Source organism: Gavialis gangeticus, unplaced genomic scaffold (genome assembly GCF_001723915.1).
Source record: "Gavialis gangeticus isolate Ggan-Ray unplaced genomic scaffold, GavGan_comp1, whole genome shotgun sequence".
NCBI classification, from domain to species: Eukaryota; Metazoa; Chordata; order Crocodylia; family Gavialidae; genus Gavialis; species Gavialis gangeticus.
Window position 1 is genome coordinate 100,194,048 of NW_017729031.1, and position 17,138 is coordinate 100,211,185.

Sequence of the window (17,138 nt, forward strand, 5' to 3'; positions counted from 1 at the left end):
TTTTTTTTTTTTTTTTTTTTTTTTTTTTTTTTTTTTTAGAAGCGACTTGTTATACTTCTCCAGCTGATCACATACCTTGCAATCATTTTAACCATTGATGTGCCTTAATTACAACCTCTTAGCACTATGATTTTTGGTCACGTTTCATGACCTGAGGTACAAATCCAGAGTCTCAAATTAACATTATGGCTTCATAATGACTTGTTCTGAGGACTATTTTTCAAGCAAGAATGGAGTAATGTTTTTGAAACAGGCAAGACATTGGTATCTTTTTCTTAGAATTAATTCCAAATATATCAGACAAATAAAGTGAACGGATGATGAGATGTATCAAGTTTTGCTCTTCACATGATTCAGGGAACACCTGCCTTACAAGCTTCCCCATTCTGTTAGTTTTGTCACCTACAATCCATTCCTCAACCCATTTCTAGCTGGAGGCTGGAGGATGTGACTGTTACAAAAGCTGACAGTGTTTCAGTCCAATACAATTTCATTAGGACTGGACTGTTCATAAGTAAGTTTAGTGATAGGAAAAGTAAGACAGCAAGTAGTAAGTCTAGAAATCTTACCTTGTGAGACCATACAGATTCACTCTGACCCAATCCCCTCTCATCGTCTTCATTTCTACCTCCAACTTTTCCAGCAGCTACATCCTTATATTGAGCAAAAGGGTCCATGTTTTTCTGCTGTATTCTTCCACCTCTTGCCCGGTAATCTGCCAGCATTCTGGCCAAACTTTGGCTATCACCCACATGCTCTGCAATCCTAGTGTTAACCAAGTCATGGGACGGCAAGATTTGGATCGCTTTGGCTTGGACACTTCCATTCATCCCCTGCAAGCCAGACAGATCCCTCAGTAGCTGTTTCTTCCGCCTGCTCTCCAGTTCCTTATGCTCTTTGTTGAGCAGTGGTGACCAATAAACCTGCTCTGGGAAGTACTCCCGGGTAGGGCACCACATGCCCTGCTCAGTTAAAAGAAATGGTTCACGGAATGCAATTACAGGGGAAATGCAGAGAATAAGATCTTTCAGCTCTTGTTTAAATGCTGCCGAATAAGCCTTGAGCCTGTCCTCGGAGGATGTTACCTCCTCTGCAACATACAATCCAGTGTCATCCTGCAGAGGGTCTCTAAAGACTCTCATATGGCTTTTGGAATCCTGCAGATCCTCTTGCTGCTGCAGAGTCTCCAGTGGCTGACCATCCAGTGTGCCTGGATGTTCATCCAAACCATGGAAGGGCAGCAGCGATTCTGGCATTGGAGGTACAAAAGAACCTGATGCTAAAAATGGAGGCTCCACGTTAAGGTGCTCCTGCTGCTTTAAAGACAATGACTCTAGCAGGACATCATCTTCAAATAATGTTCTTTGCTCTAATGACCCAACCTCATCAGAAGAGACAGATTCAGAGATCACAGGTAGTTTGTCAGAGGAAAGTTCACCATCTCTGATCAATGTGCTAAACTCCTCGCCATTGAATAGGTTCTGCTGCTCAATGTCATCCTCTTGCTCTTCAATCAGAGAGTGAAAGGAGCTGTTTTTAGTTAGTGTGGGGGGCATAGCAAACTCATCCATGAGGAAAGAGATTTCAAGCTGGGAATGATAAGCCACACAGACCATGAAGATAAGAATCTCCTTCACTCGGGCCAGTTCATACTCTGCAGCGCCACGCAGCTTGATTGTGCAGCCCAAATGTGGTGGACACCCCTCAAAAAACATTAAGGTTTTTGTCTGATCTAGCAAAAAAAGGAAAGAAGAAAGACTAATGTCCAACCATTCCACAGTTAAAAACAACCTATTAAAATTGCATTCTATTTTTGTAGCAAACTGCCAGCTGTTATGCAAGAGTCAGGGCTGGTGGCACAACTTAGCTGGACAAACTGGGGCCAACCCAATATCTGGTGCCAGGTTTGACTTGTATGAATTTAGGATTTTTTTTTGGAGGAACGGATACCTTAAGCTATTCCTCTTCCTACAAGGTAAATTGTTATATATTTTAAGTCAAATGAGGACCGAATACACGAGTAGGGTGAAACAGGCATTTCCTAAGCAGGGACTGGAACAGTCACCCCCACTCTGGGCCCCCCTTAGATCCCAGGGGAGACACACCTAGGCCAAGAGTTAGTAAGGAACTAGTTAGGGAACTTCTGGAAGTACTGGATGTATTCATAATCAGCTGGTCCAGATGATCTCCACCCTTGGAGTACTGAGGAAATTGGCTGAGGTCATTGCGGGACCCGTGGCCCGGCTTTACGAGCATGCATGGAGGGCAGCAGTCCTCCCCCTTCCCCCGATGAGCCACCCACAGCCCCCATCCTGCTCCTCACTGGGGCCCTGCAGGCCCCAGCCCCGAACCCTTCCCAGCTGGGTAGGTAGGGCTGTGTGAAGCTTCCCTTGCAGCCCATTCAAAACAGATTCGGAGGAGATTCAACAGAGCCAAATCTCCAAAACAAAATTCGGCAGAAACGAAACAGGGCAGTGATCCGAAACAAATCACTGTCCAAATCTGAAACTAATCGAAACAGCTATTTCGTACAGCCCTAGCAATTATCCTTAGGCAAACTAGCTATGGCATCTGAGTTATACTCACCATTAGGTAGCTGGAACACTTGCATGTAAAATTTGTGACAGGTTCCCAAGTGTGGTTTGGTCAACAATTGATCCATTGACATCACCAGGTCTCCTTGGGTCATCCGACTCACCTGGTCTAATACTTGCTGCAAAATGGATAAAGTAATAAAAGAACATAAATGAGAAAGAGGGGATGCAAAACAGTAAGGCATTAAACACCATCAACTTATGAAAACACAGTATAATGTACTCCAAACTGGATCACCTATACTAAGTTAGTCGTGTGTTTTCTGAGAGCAAATTAAGGAACGTACAGACAAGCCCTGTCTTTGAAGGCTCCTGGTTTACTTCACAGTTGAAACAAATAGCTTATTATTACATTACTGTAATGCTGCCAATATGTACATGAACCCTGAATGTCGCTGCATTTTATCTGGTTTAATACAAGAATTCCATACCCCATTATTGGAAAAAAGTCAGTCAGTCGACCAACATCATGATACTTTAAAATTTGTTATAGTATTAGTTGAGCTTGTGCTGAAGCACTTACTGGCTTGACATTGATAACCAGAGTGATGCCATGTTCCAGCAGCATGTCTTGGGCAATTCGAGATACAGTCTTTTCAACTAGGACCAAATTAGGTCTGACATCTACTATCCGCTGCACATAGTTCTTCAAGAACTCCCTTTCCTATGACAGAAAGGAGGAGAACAGACAGAAAAAATGTCAGGAAAAAAACAACCCTGTCAAGTTGATACTTAGACCTCTTTGCGGAAGCGGGGCATTGACTTAAAAAGGTAATACCTGGATTTTTACAATTCCTTCATAAAATTAATTTATTATCATTATCTGAAAGTCCAGTGCAGAACAGAGGAACCAGCTATCCCCATCCCCCTTTCTAACTTCAGCATAAAACGTTAATGTTCACCACGTCCCTTGAGCAGCCTAGTTGTCAGTTTGATGTGTCATAATCACAAAGGGAAACTGCAAAATCTTCTGTCAACAGCCTCATGTTAGAATACGATCCAGTACAGGGCATCATGTAAAAGAATGCCACCTGTCACCATTAGTGCATTACAGTGAAACTTTTCAGTCCTTATGCAAGAAGGTTATAATTATAAAATGGTAGGCAGCCAGGAGGTTGCAAGCAACTGCACCAGAGTCTGCAGAGCCCCAGCCCAACTCATTGTTGGTTATGGGTGCCTGTGTGCCTTGCGGGTGGGACAATGGGGAAGGGGCTGGGGTCATGCTGCCACAACAAGGATCAGGCCCCTCACCACTCCCCACTATCTGCTCCTAGTATGCCAACATCTTACAAGTCAAAGTTGTGGGTGTTTTCAGCAATGTGCCCAAAAATGATGTTGACCCCTGGTGTAGGTAATCTACTCTTAAAAATCTCCACCCTTCCTAGATAAAAGCTATTCCATTATCTAATGAGCCCAAATAGAGGGGAAACAAAATAAATCTTCTCATGCCTACCCTACTGATTTAAGTCAGTCTCAGATTTTTGACTCTCAGGAATTCACTCACTTCTGTTCCAGAATGGAATGGAATGGAATTTTCTCTATGTTAAAACCTATTTCCAGTTGCCATACAGCTCTCATCATCACTTGGCCAAATGTTAATTGTGTCATCAAGATGGCAAAGTCAAATCCCCATTAGCAGGGCAATTCTCAGACACATTTCAAGGGTGAGCTCTTAAGTATACAAGTGTTGACATTTACTTGACATTATTTATGGCTCTAGGCAATTCATCAATGCACCAGCTGCTTTGCATACCCCTCGAAGGTACAAACGCAAGTAGTTGACTTGGGAATTGTTATTTGTTAGAATATTAAACATTGGACACTGCGGTGCCCACATCCTTCATCAGCTCTAACCTCTACTATCCAAACTCCAAACTTCGGTGTTTAACAAAGTTATTACCAAGAGGTTCACTGTTGAGGTGGTATTGCATGGGAATAGGTTGCATGCATGACAATGCAGCTGGCATATTTACAGCCCTGCCAGAGACCTAAAGCCTAGGTTGCCACTACTATTGGCATACAAATTGCAAGCCAGATGACAAGCCCAAAACAGACTCAATGCGCCGTAACTAACTGTTTTGGATTTTGGTCATCTGACTGAAAGTATTTTCTTTTTGCCAGAATCTACCACTAGTGAGCATTGTGCAGTCTTTTTATACCAGCTACTGTCCCCCTTTAATTTATGCTGGTTCTCCCACATCTTCTGCTAGCTCCTCTGGCCGCTGCTGTTAGTATTGCAGCAAAGATCAAAAAGCTTTCACAAGCAGTTGATATTAAGCTATCCTCTAATAAAATTCTATTTCAATTTGCTTTAAGCAGTCCCTCCTCCCTCTCCATATTTACAGGGGACAGGAAACAAGAGGGTCTTACGCATATTTCAAGGGTTACTTTAAAAAACAAACAAAAAAACTATATTGGCATGGGATAGATATATTAAAGCCTAAAATATTAAAGCCTTTAATGTTTCTATCGCCTTACAAATATTGCTTTTTTTTTTTTAAAGCACCCCTTGAAATTAGGGCTGTTACTGCATATTTATTTCCTAGCCCCTATAAATACTGAGTGGGAGCAGGAACTGCTGAAAGCAAGACTGAAATAGAATTTTTATTCAGGACAGCTCAGTCTTCTTTATCATGTTTCTAGTCCAACCTTTCTATACTGTATACTCCCAATATGTGCATAGGGCAATGCTTCTGGTGTTGGTGTTGCCAACTTTTGTGAAGTGCATTGTGGTGCTACAGGGCATCTCAGGAGATGATCCTTGGTTTGCTTCTCCTGACAAAAGCATGCTGATCAGTTGCAGAGGGGTCCTATGATTTCATGAGACAATTGCATCTACTGAGACCCACTCTCAACATGAACTGCTTGAGAAAGCTTTTTGATCCTCACTGCAGTACTTCTCTGTTAAACACAAGGCATAGATCCCTCCCACAACCCCAAAAAGCCACTATACACCCTCCCACTGTTAAGCTATTGTGCATAAATGCAAAATTCTGAAGTTCTACTGCTAATATTTACATTTCTGTGCTACCAGGTATTAAAATCACCAATTACAATATGCTTTCATCTCCTTACAAATACCGATTAACAAGTATATTACACACTGCCAACAGACCAGACTGATTAAAAGCAAAGGCTCAAAACATCACCGCAAACCAAAAAACTTTTGCTTTTCCCTTCCTATACTTCACCTTTGGAAAAAGCAGCAGCTACACTAATTTAAGTACTAAAATCTTCTCATGATAGCAAAAGAATGGACATAGCAACCTTTGTTCTCCACTGTATTAGATTAAGCATTATCAATTCCTAGTAGACAGACACGTACAGGTTTGTTCATTTTCTACTGCTATTCTTTTTTCTGGCCCTAAGGTTCATCCATTTTTCTACTGCTCTTCAGACACCCCAGCAATTTCCCCCCCAACAAAAAAAAAGAAAGACTGGAAAGAAACCAGGCCTGTCAACCATCTTTTTTTTTTTTTTTTTAAACAGAAAATTCCTTGACATTATGTAAATATTGTATACTCATTTTTTTGGAGCACTGTTATTTGTGGTGCAAGACCTCCCCCCTCAATCAATTAAAAGATTGAAGCTAGAGGGGCAAATATACATTTGCTTTAACTTTTCTGAAATACTGTCTGAAGCAGCTCAGTTATTTTATTCCCCCATGACCAAATTATTTCCAACCACCCTCCAAAGAACTGGAACTGAATTACATACATACTGACCACTAATTTTTTTGGCTTTTTTGTTTTTTGGGGGTTTTTTAAGGTCATTAGACTGTAATCCAAACAATATGAAACAGAAACAGAAGGAAATGTTCTGACCTGGAGAACAATAGGGTCTATACAGGTGAACTTTGTTTCCTCCCGGTAAAGGTATTCGATGGAACACTTCAGTAGAAGAATTTTGGGATTTTTAATACAGGAGTTCATCTAGATAATTAATTACATAAAGACAGACAGGGGAGAAAGAACAAGACATCAGATTTCAGCTCCTCTTAATATTCCTTCCACAAATCTTTGAGACTCCTCCCCTTAGTTACTCAGATGTGTCAAACAAGCAAAGCTGAAGTTTTGCAACCACTTTTCACACAATTAGTCATGAACATTGGAAACTCTGGAACTAGACTTTACATTGCTAAGCTATACAGTAGCAGAGAAGCCTTGAAATTCCATTTGCACTACACGACAATTACTGCTCTGCAACGAGAACGCCAACAAACCAGTTCCTGGCAGACACCTTTCCTACAAGACCAATGCAATTTAAGTGTTCCACAACTACCCAAGTTACAGTGTACGAGGTCAGATACTCTCCAGTCTGACCTCTTGCCATGTTTTAGAAGCTTATTTTACTGTCTGCCACTGAAAGGGACTACAAAGAAGTGCTCTCCAGTAATTCCTATACAGCTCATTAAAAGTTTTTATAAAAAGTGTTGTATTTTGACTCTTCCTCAAGTACATCAGCCGGTGTTCTCATTAAAACCCCTGAGCTACAAGGGAACAGCTTTGAAAGCAAGTAAAATATACAGGCACTTTCCACTGGATGATTCAATATTTAATGCCAAGTCACCACAACCCCTTAAGCGAAAGGTTTTCAGATCAGGAAACATGTACACCTGTTCTCAGCATACATCAGCTACTGAGATAAAATTATCCTTTTGTGTATGATGTCTTAAGATCTGCTGACAAGAATAGAGACTATAAAAGAAACACCATTACCTTCTTGTGTGCAACATTTTTGGTACAAACAAAGCCATTTACCACCATAGAGTCAAACTTCTTTCCGCCTGGGATCTAAGACAGAAAGAATTAAGAACTGTTACATATTCACTTAATCTCTTTACTTTCTTGGTTAGCATAACATGCAAAAAAGTTGCTAAAAAGACTTATTTTACAGTATGTAAACTGTCAATTGGCAAAGGAAACAAATGAACTCTCAGGCATTATTCTATAGTACATACATTTCTCCCAAGTTCGGATGGATGTGTGACAGTATCTGTCATCCTAAAATTGCTTTCAGTTTTAGGGTCTTGGGCCCCATTAAGTATGCACATATATTTTTTAAAAAGACAAGTAATCAGCAATATATTACCTCCACCATGTAGAAAAAAAGTTAGCAAAAAAAGAGGACCTGACACAGCAGTTTCTAAATGGCCTAAATTCTGCGCAAGTCAGCGAAATGCTAATTACTACAGGCAGTCCTCGGACTTACGACGCAGTTTTCAGGAACTAATTGTGTCTTAAGTCGAAACATTGGAACTCGGAACTGATTTTCCCCATAGGAAAATGTTATAAATGGGGTATTGGTTCCCAAGGCTCAATACCCTATTTTCACCAAAAATAACCCAGAATTTTGTATTCAATCAATTATAGATGAGTAACATAGCTACATTAATGTATTTATATTGTAAATAGCAATTATATTGATTTGGAAGGACTTTGAGGTGATTTTGCTGGACTTTTTGAAGGGCTCTTGGCTGGAGTCTTAGCTGCAGGTTTTTCTGGAGTCTTGTCTGCTTTCTTAAAGAAAGCGTGCAAGGAAGTTTGGACAGATGTTCTCCAGGGAGATGGGCAATGCAGCAAACTTGTTTGCTGGTGTGGTGTCACAAAGTCGAAACTGACATCAAAAAGTTGAAACATGGTGTCAATTTATAAATGTTGCTAGTGTGAAACGTTGCAACTCGAAATGTTGCAAGTCAAGGGCTGCCTGTACATTAAAGTGCAAGAGCACCAAGAGATGCTAAACAAGTCTTCAGAATATTTTATCTGCCTACAGGCACATTTCAAGTATGCTGTTATGGAAATCCAGAGGTGCAAGCTGCATCCATAGACTGGAGAGCTGCTCATCAACCTGTAATAGTGCCAGCAGAGGAGGGAGCAACAAGTGTGTGACCCAAAAAAGACTACACAGGACTGTCTGTAAAAGTCTGTACATATCACCTCCAAATCTTACATCAGGGTAGGCAATGTTTTTTGGCCAGAGTGCCAAAAAACACTACAGTGCCTACCTTGGAAGGTGCCAGAGTGCCAGCATGGCAGAAAAACAAAGTGAGGGCAAGGGGTACATGGCAGGATGCCCTGCTTGTGCCCCTTGCCCCCCAAGCCCTACTGTCCCTTCCTCCCACCCAAAGGCCCTGACCCCCAGCCCTAAATTCCCCTTGCCCCCAGCCCTACTGCGCCCTACCCAAAGCCTTTTCCCCCCAGCCCTACTGCCCCTTGCCCCCAGCCCAGGCTCCGTGGCTGCCAGCAGCCCCCAGCTCTGGGTAGCTGCTGGAGCCTGGGCTGTTCCAAGCAGGACTTGCAGCTGCCTGCTGGGAGCAGCTTGGGCTCCCAGCTGGCAGCAGCTCCCCAGAGCCCGGGTAGCTGCAGCCAGGAGGCTCCAAACAGCTGTGCCAGGCTTTGGCACCAGTTCCGCGCCAGCAGTGGGCTGGCTACAAACAGCTGCGCTGGGCTCATCACCTCCGTGCTGGGAGCAGGGGAGAGACGGGGGCTGCGCTGCCTCAGACCCTGCCCCCACCGCCTGCTCCAAGGCACGCCTACATGCGCAGGTGCGGAACTGGTGCCAGAGCCTGGCACAGCTGTTTGGAGCCTCCCAGCTGCAGCTACCCCGGCTCTGGGGAGCTGCTGCCATCTGGGAGCCCAGGCTGCTCCCAGCAGGCAGCTAGGATGCTGCAAGCCCTGCTCGGAGCAGCCCGGGCTCTGTCGATGGCAGCAGCTTCCCAGAGCCAGGGCTGGCCGCGGCATGCCAAGCAAAATGGTCACGCTCACCACGCACCTGCCGACCCCTGTCCTACATCGTTGCCCAAATAGATGGTGGGTCTATCAAGAAAGATTCCTGGTAAGAAACTGTCTGTGCTTGGCATCCTTAAATCAATGTCCCAGTCTCATGGTGTCCCTCTAAAGCAGCATTTCTCAATGCATGGGTCACGACCCAAAGGTCCTGGTGTGAAAAAGGTTGAGAACCATTACTCTAAAGCGCCTGTTTTAAAGGCCCATAATCATATCTGTGCAACTGAAAGCAGTTTCAGGTATTGTAGTCAACAGCATATCTTCCAACACTGGATATACTGCCCCCTAAAGATGGTTTCCTCATCATGGAAAGTCATTGTGCCTAGTGTAAAGGAATACCTGCTAATTATGCAGGAGTTAACACGAGCAATAAGCTACCTGCAGTATAACACCCAGAAGGCTCCCAGGCACTGAGCTTACTTTTTTTATATGGACAAACTGGCGGATATCCATATCATCATCTCTGTTCTTGACATCAGGTCTGACTGTCTGAACCACCTGGCAGACCACTGGCACAATAATGTCCCTCCAGGAGAGGGACAGCGACTCATTGTAGAGCAGTTGCTGAAGCAGTGCCATCATGTGGTTATGATTAGCAGAGCTGAAAAGAATTGAAATGATTAAAGTGGGAGTACTAATGAAGCAGTATATAAAGATTTCTGCATTTTTAAATACTAAGCAGCAAGTAGTTTGAAAAATACCTTACCTCCACACACCCCCTCTACCTCTCCCAGCATCAGGAGTATTCCACATTAAACTCTTTGTCTGGTTCTAACATTACTAGTAGATTACTTCTTGCTAAACATTTCTAGTATTTTTTTTAAGCATAGCCCTGTAAGTCAAAAGTAGTGCACTTGATTTTTAAACCCTGTTTTAGATAAAATGCAAGTCTCCCTTAAAGGTAAAAGATCAGTGAAAATTAGTCTAACAGGAGAGGGCTTCTGAAGATTTTACCCAAAGCCTGCCCCTTTGATGCATTTTAACTTACAGCAGCCTCTCCATGGCTTGTTTCTCCCCATTCTCTTCCCTCAACAGATCCAGATTGCTGTGATGCCAGCCTAAGGGAGTGAAAAGCAGGTCCTTGGATTTCTCCTCCACCCTCCGATTGAACAATGATTCTAGGAGTAAAAGGTCAGAGAGCATATATTTCAGTTATAATACATGAGCATGTTCTCTTTTATAGATCCATTTTTTTTAAATGTGAAAGAGAAGACTTCAAGAGACTTATGCAGCCCAGAGTCTTTGCAAATATTTTAAAAGTTAAACTTGGGCTGGAATCTATATTGACATTGCAAGCACTTAACATGATATATTCCACTGCCATAGTTGATGATCCCAGCATTTGCATTTTATATGCTGTCAAGCTACATACCAAATGGTTTGGGGTTTTTTTCTCCTCAGCCAGTTCATGTTTTGTTTAGCTTAAAAAAGCAACCACATGCAATGTAGTAACTATATCCTGCTGCTGCCTGAACTGGACAGTTTTTTTTTGTTTTTTGTTTTTTTTTTAAAGTAAAAAATAAAGTCATCTAAATTAATTTAAACTTTGTTAGAGAGAACCAGAGAGAGAGAGAGAACACTAATAAAGATCCAATTATTATTTCATGAAGTGAAGCAAGCAAAGTCCTTCCATGAATAGGAGCAACTCCATTTAAAATTTGGAAGTTGGGGGGGTGGTTTTTCTTTTTAACATTTGAAGGCAAGTTTGCACATGCTTCCTAGGCCCATGTGAAGCAGCAAGTATTCGCTTCCAATTCAGCTGACTCGGAGGCACCGATTCGATTTGGAGATTCTAATCACTGTCCCAATTTGATTCGGCTGAATCATATCCAAAAGATTTGGCACCGCTTCGGAGATTCAGCCATAGACTAAACAGGCAGCTCACAGCTGCCTCCAGCTGATAAATCTGTTGGAGTTGGGGTTGGGACAAACTGCCCAGCTGGGGCAGAGGGACGCGTTACTCAGTGAGGAGGGATGGAATGGGGGCAAGATGTGGGCACTGCAGCACTGTAAGCAGGGTCTGTGCCCTGCTTCCACTTGCCCAGCTGGGACGGGAGGGTGGGAGAGGGAAATGTGGGCGTGGCTTGCTCCGGGCAGAAGGGGACAAGCAGCAGCAGGTCAAAGCCCCCACTCCAAGTGCTGCTGTGCCCGCATCCTGTGCCCTTCCCTCACACCAGCTAGCAAGCAGCAGCAGAGCAGAGTCCCCCTCCCAGCACTGATGCAGGCAGAGCGAGCTACACTTGCATCACAATCCTCCCCGCCCTGGCGTCGGCTGGGCAAATGACAGCAGGACATAGCCACTGTTCTGAGCACTACCACTCCCACATCTCATGCCCTCCTGCACCAGCTGGGAAGTGGCAACAGGGCAGAGTCCCGGTTCCAAGCGCTGAGGCTGGCATGGTAGCACTTGAAACAGGGGCTATGACCTGCTGCTGCTTGCCCTGTCAGCACGGGGTGCAGGGCCCCCTGGTGCAGGCACAGCTTGCTCCAGGCGGCAGCAGGGCATAGCTCCTGCTCCCAGTATTGCTGTGCCTGGCAGGGGTGGGGTGGGGCATGGGATGCAGGTACAGCAGTGCTGGGAGCAGGGGCTATGCCCTGCTGCCGCTTGCCTACTTCTGCCTGAAGCGAGTCACGCCTGCATCCCACTCCCATCTGGGTAAGTGGCAGCAGGGCAGAGTCCCCGGTCCCAGCGCTGCCATGACCATATCAGCTGGAGGCAGCTGTCAGCTGCCTGTTCAGTCTTTGGCCGAATATCCAAAACACCTGAATCTTTTCCGGAACTATTTGGATACTTTGAATTGATTCAGAGCTTTTAATTAGTCTCCCAATTCGATTCAGATTCAGTCCCCAAACCGAGCTGAATTTCCTGCAAATCAAATCTGCTATCGAAGCTACACACAGCCCTAATGCTAGTATTTTCATGTTAGCAGTCTCCTCTGTCAACACCACTTATCCCTATATTGGTCATATTATATATCAATAAGACAAACGAAATCATGAATATTATATAAGTCATATTATAATTGTACTATATAGATACTAGGGGTGTGCAAAATGGGCTGTATTTGATTCGGATTGAATTGGGGGACAGTGACAATTCACTGATCCAGATCAGTGTCCCAATTCAATTCGGCCAAATCCAAATCTAAAGATTCAATGCCAATTCAGAGAATCAGCGATTCAGCCACAGACACAGCTTTCAGTGGTTTTTTCTACATACCAGGCATGGCTTGTGAACGCTGAGATAGTGGGGTGGATGGAGCGTCCCACAGGAGCATGCCCCCACCCCCCCCCAGAGTGCTTGGCAGCAGACCCAGAAGTGGACCAGAAGTACTTCTGGGTCTGGCGCCTAGCACACGGGGGGGGGGGCCATGTCACACCCCAATGGCTCCACAATCAGCCACAGGGGGACCCCGGGTGCCTCCCCAGACCAAGGAGGCACCAGTTGCCGAGCCAGGAGGAGCGTCCCTTTCACACTCTGTGGTGGACATGGAAGTGGACCAGAAGTGCTTCTAGTCCACTTCCAGGTCCACAGCCAAGCATGCTGAGGACCCCCCCATACTCCTGTGGGACGCTTCATCCAGCCCAGCACCTCAGCATTCACTAGCTGCCTGGTACCTTGAGGTATGGAGAAAAACATTTAAAGCTGTGTCTATGTCTGAATTATTGAATCTCTCTGAATCAATTTGGAGGGTTCCAATTTGATTTGGAGAGATTAAAGGATCTCCTGATTAGATTCAGATTTGAAGGTTCAGCCACTGAATTGGGCCAAAATCAAATCAGACTGAAGCTTCACACAGACCTAAGAGATACATATACATTATTTGTAAAAATATTATTTATCAAATTATTTATAAAACCATCAGCATAAAGTCATGTTCCAAAAGCTCTATGTTGTCAAAGGGTTGCCTGTGGCACCATATATAGTCGTCTCCATAGGATTAGTAAATACTAGAAAAGGGATAATTTATAGTTGTCATATTCCTCTTTTGGAGGCTAAACCTAATATTTAGGCAGCAAACTTGTCAATGTTTTACATATTTTAATATAATCAAGAAATGCATAATCTAATTTTTCAAGGGAGTTCACTTAAAATCCTTATTTAGCAGATTCTGGGAAGAGTCAGGTGCCAGTGAAAGAAGTGCTTGGGTGGATTCCCCCTCCCCCTTATTTATTTTATTAATTAGTCCAAATTATTTTTAGTATCAGCTGGAATACTAAAATATACCTCATTAACTCTAAAGGGACTTGGCTCTCAAATTTACTCTATTTAGAGAGCTTCCATTCCAGAAGTGACAACAGATCTGATAGGATTTGAAAGATTAGATTAAGTTTTCAAGATGAACAGAATTCATGCATACAATACATGTTCTCATGCATGTACTTAGAAACTAGAACAAAAGCTTAATGGAATCTGAAAAAGTAATGTCTCTATTACATACATGTTTAACAACTCCCCACCCACAAAACGCTAGAGCTTGCCAGCTTGTGCATCAAGGAAGCTTTTTCCTCAAGCTTGTTTAAACAGAATCCTACAAGCAAGCTGTTGGCTGAAGCATGTCCCTAAGAAGAGTAAGGTTACCCAAAGCTTAAGTTTGTTACACAGACAGGAGCTGTCCCTTTGACAAACAAAGAGTAGTTGGGATGTTTAGGCCAGCTCTTCTTCTTCCTGGAAGCCCCAGAGGGGGAGAAGGAAATGAGGAAGAATATTCATTCATCTTCACATTCATTAAACACTGAAGCAGCATTTCCAATTCATCTCACCTTTGATGAAAGCATCACTTATTGAAATCATCTGTTGCCCTCCGTTGTCAGGATTCAAGTACTCTGAAAGGGAAGAACAGACAGATGGGAGGAGACAGAAAAAAAATGACAGGTTATGTTTGCATGCCAGTATAATTATATGATGTACACACCCACACCAAGAGACAAGAGTTACTCATTTAAGTATTTAGTCACTGCTGTAGTAACAGCTTGGTGAGTGGTCAAGACTATAATATTTTCTCATACTTGTTCTGTTAAGGATCTAGAATGACCGCACAAATGTTGCTTAATTGTTAAAAAGGTATCAAGCCAACATAAAAGACTTTTCAGAGCTTCCTAACTTGGAAAGGGAGATTCTGTCCATACCAAGATAAACGCACCTAGTTTTTCCTTAGGTCTACATCCGGAGTGGAAAAAAAGACTTTACTTAGAAGGCACCTGGTCAAGTTACTTATTCGTGATGGCAAATGGGTTCTCTTTATCAACCTATTTTATTCTCTGAAACTGAACCTTTTGTGAATCTGTTATTTCAGAGGCAAGAGAGTTGGCAACCCAATTGCCATTTCAAGCTTCTTACCCAATCAAGGAAACAGAAATACATAGAAATTAAAGAGGGCATGGGAGTAGGAGAGGGAAAGAGAAAGGCTTAAACACCACTTAAAATGGATCGAGGAATTGAGGCCAACAAGTGCACCCCCAGTAATATACAAAATGAGTAAAGTTGTATGTTGATTCACACATGGCAGAAATTTCAAATTAGCTATGTGCATATTTATACATATATGCATGCACACTACACAGGTAAGTGATTCAACAGGGTGCTGCGGCACCCTGGGGTGCCTTAAGAATCTTTCAGAGGTGCTACAGGGCACCAAGCAATGTTAACACTGTTAAGTGTGCAAACAATTTACAAGATAAACCCAGACATTTCAAATAGGAATCCACAGTCCTAAAAGCATTCTAACTTTGAGATCTTTGAGTTCCCTGCAACAGAAGAACTGTTCTCTCTCTCTTTTTTTTATTTATTTTTTTTTTACTACAGAGAAATAAAAGAGCAAAAACTAAGAGCTGGCATTTTTCCAAGAAGTGCCCAGAGTCTAGTGAAAAGTGTGTTGAGTCTAAGAAGGTTGAGAACCACTGGCATAGACTAAGAAAGATACCGTATTTTTCAATTACTTAGTAATTTACTTGCAAAAAATGTTTTCCAAAAGTTTATTTGATCAGCTGTAACCATCACATGCAAGTTCATAAATAAAATCTAGCTTCTGCCAAAATAGCTTTATGGAGGTGGGGGTGGGATACCAGGGATAATCTTAAGTGCTTCAATAGCACCACCACCCTCTTCCAAAAAATCATACCACTGAAATTCAAGATTAATTTCAGGAGAATCTAACTAAAAAGAGTCCTTTGCTCCTAGATGAAGCAATGGCAAGTACATATTTATAGCACAGATTCATGGCATCTCAAAAGATACACAGAATTGAAATAAGATTTCCTAATCAGCAGGAATGGCAGAAGAGTTTGAAATCATGTCTTCAGAAATAAATGACTGCACACAGAATGGTGTCAACATGAAGTCACATATTTCTGCTCAATCCTTTTGGCTAGAGTTACATAACTTTATGATTATTCCAATGATAGTAGTGAGACCATATTTATTTTTTATTTTGCTTTCTTCATCGGACAGATGAGCTCTCTCATCCTTTCTGCTTTGCAAATTTTTAGTACGTTTGATGGAAACTAGCTTCCCATCCATGCCTGGGAAAAACCTGTTTCCACTGACAAAGCTGAAAGCGAAAAAAGGCAATAGGCAAATTCAGGCGCAGAGAAAAAGAGTGGAACCAGGCAAGCCTAGTATCTTGAACCATGAAGAACCCCCCATCCTAGACACTCTGATACTGGAATCTATATGCAATTGTCTGTTTACAGATTCACAGGCAAGTAAAAGATTTGAGAGGAAAAAAATAAATAAATAAAGAGCTGACAGGAACTCAAGGTTCCTCAAAGGTTGAAAAATTTTAGCAAGCTGTGGCTAAACAAAATAAAATTGTGACAAATGGAGACTATATGCTTGTCCTTACTATTATCAGCTGTCTACATTTTTAAAAAAAGTTTTAATTTTGTACCCTTGTCTTCAAGAATTTAGGACCCAGAGTCTGCCAAGTATACTGTGCATTTTCGACACAGTCCCCTGAAGACTTTTTAATAAAAAGTCAAGGTGTGTTTTTTTTGTTTGTTTGTTTGTTTGTTTTGTTTGTTTGTTTTTAAGAAGTAAGTGTGCTATTAGAGAGAAGGGCTGGAAGCAAATGCTATGCATCACTGAAGCTGGGGCTCATAAGTCTCCCATGGAATCCAGCATGTTGCACTTCGAAGTATGCTGACCAGAGATCTCAGCCTAATGTTACTTAATCGTGACAGCTATTGTAACCCTGCTCATATCAAATAATTTTGGTAAGACCGTCTTTGCAATAAGTCATTATTTATAGACCAGAAGTGTTATTTGAGAGCATATTAGAAGATCAATATAAACATGAAATTGGCCAGATGGCAGGTATGAGGTTAGGACACAATACAATCTGTTCCAGGATAGTGCAGTTCGAGTCTTCTATACGATTTAGAATTCAACGTTCCATTTTTTTCGTCTTCAATCGAGCACTGACAGAAAGGAAGAAAGATTTAAAGTCATCGTTTTTTAAAAGGTCATCACTACTTCTGCAACTGGCATATAACAACAAGAAAGAGCTAAAGCTTCTCATTGTTACCATCAATTATGGATCATTAAGAGCAATTTAAAGAAAAAAAACTACCCTAACAGGTAAGATGATGACAAGTTAGAAAGATGAATGAATGTGCTCTTTATTCTTGGTGGTCTTTTCCATCTATGGACACAAGCCCTCTATCCAGAAAACCCCTGACCTGGGACAATGGTATGGCACTCAAGCAAGGCTTTTTTTTTGTGGAGGGGGCAGAGTGTGTAGAATGAATGTGTAGG

At 42.5% G+C, this 17,138-nt stretch overlaps 1 protein-coding gene and 1 long non-coding RNA gene across 5 annotated transcripts in view; one reads left to right on the plus strand and one right to left on the minus strand.

Moving 5' to 3' along the window:
- The window catches only part of PIKFYVE (phosphoinositide kinase, FYVE-type zinc finger containing), a 120,075-nt gene that overhangs the window by 40,848 nt on the left and 62,089 nt on the right, over window positions 1–17,138 (minus strand). For all 4 annotated transcript variants that reach the window (XM_019523447.1, XM_019523446.1, XM_019523445.1 and 1 more), the window contains 8 exons: window positions 14,147–14,209; window positions 10,371–10,500; window positions 9,803–9,983; window positions 7,313–7,387; window positions 6,419–6,526; window positions 3,118–3,258; window positions 2,587–2,713; window positions 570–1,732 (listed from right to left, as the gene is read on the minus strand). In XM_019523447.1, coding sequence (XP_019378992.1) covers window positions 570–1,732; window positions 2,587–2,713; window positions 3,118–3,258; window positions 6,419–6,526; window positions 7,313–7,387; window positions 9,803–9,983; window positions 10,371–10,500; window positions 14,147–14,209 — 1,988 coding nt within the window. The remainder of the gene's footprint in view (window positions 1–569; window positions 1,733–2,586; window positions 2,714–3,117; window positions 3,259–6,418; window positions 6,527–7,312; window positions 7,388–9,802; window positions 9,984–10,370; window positions 10,501–14,146; window positions 14,210–17,138) is intronic.
- LOC109301998 overlaps window positions 10,430–17,138 on the plus strand; it is a 37,270-nt gene continuing 30,561 nt past the window's right edge. The window contains exon 1 of the long non-coding RNA XR_002098682.1: window positions 10,430–10,513. This is a non-coding gene — a long non-coding RNA (uncharacterized LOC109301998). The remainder of the gene's footprint in view (window positions 10,514–17,138) is intronic.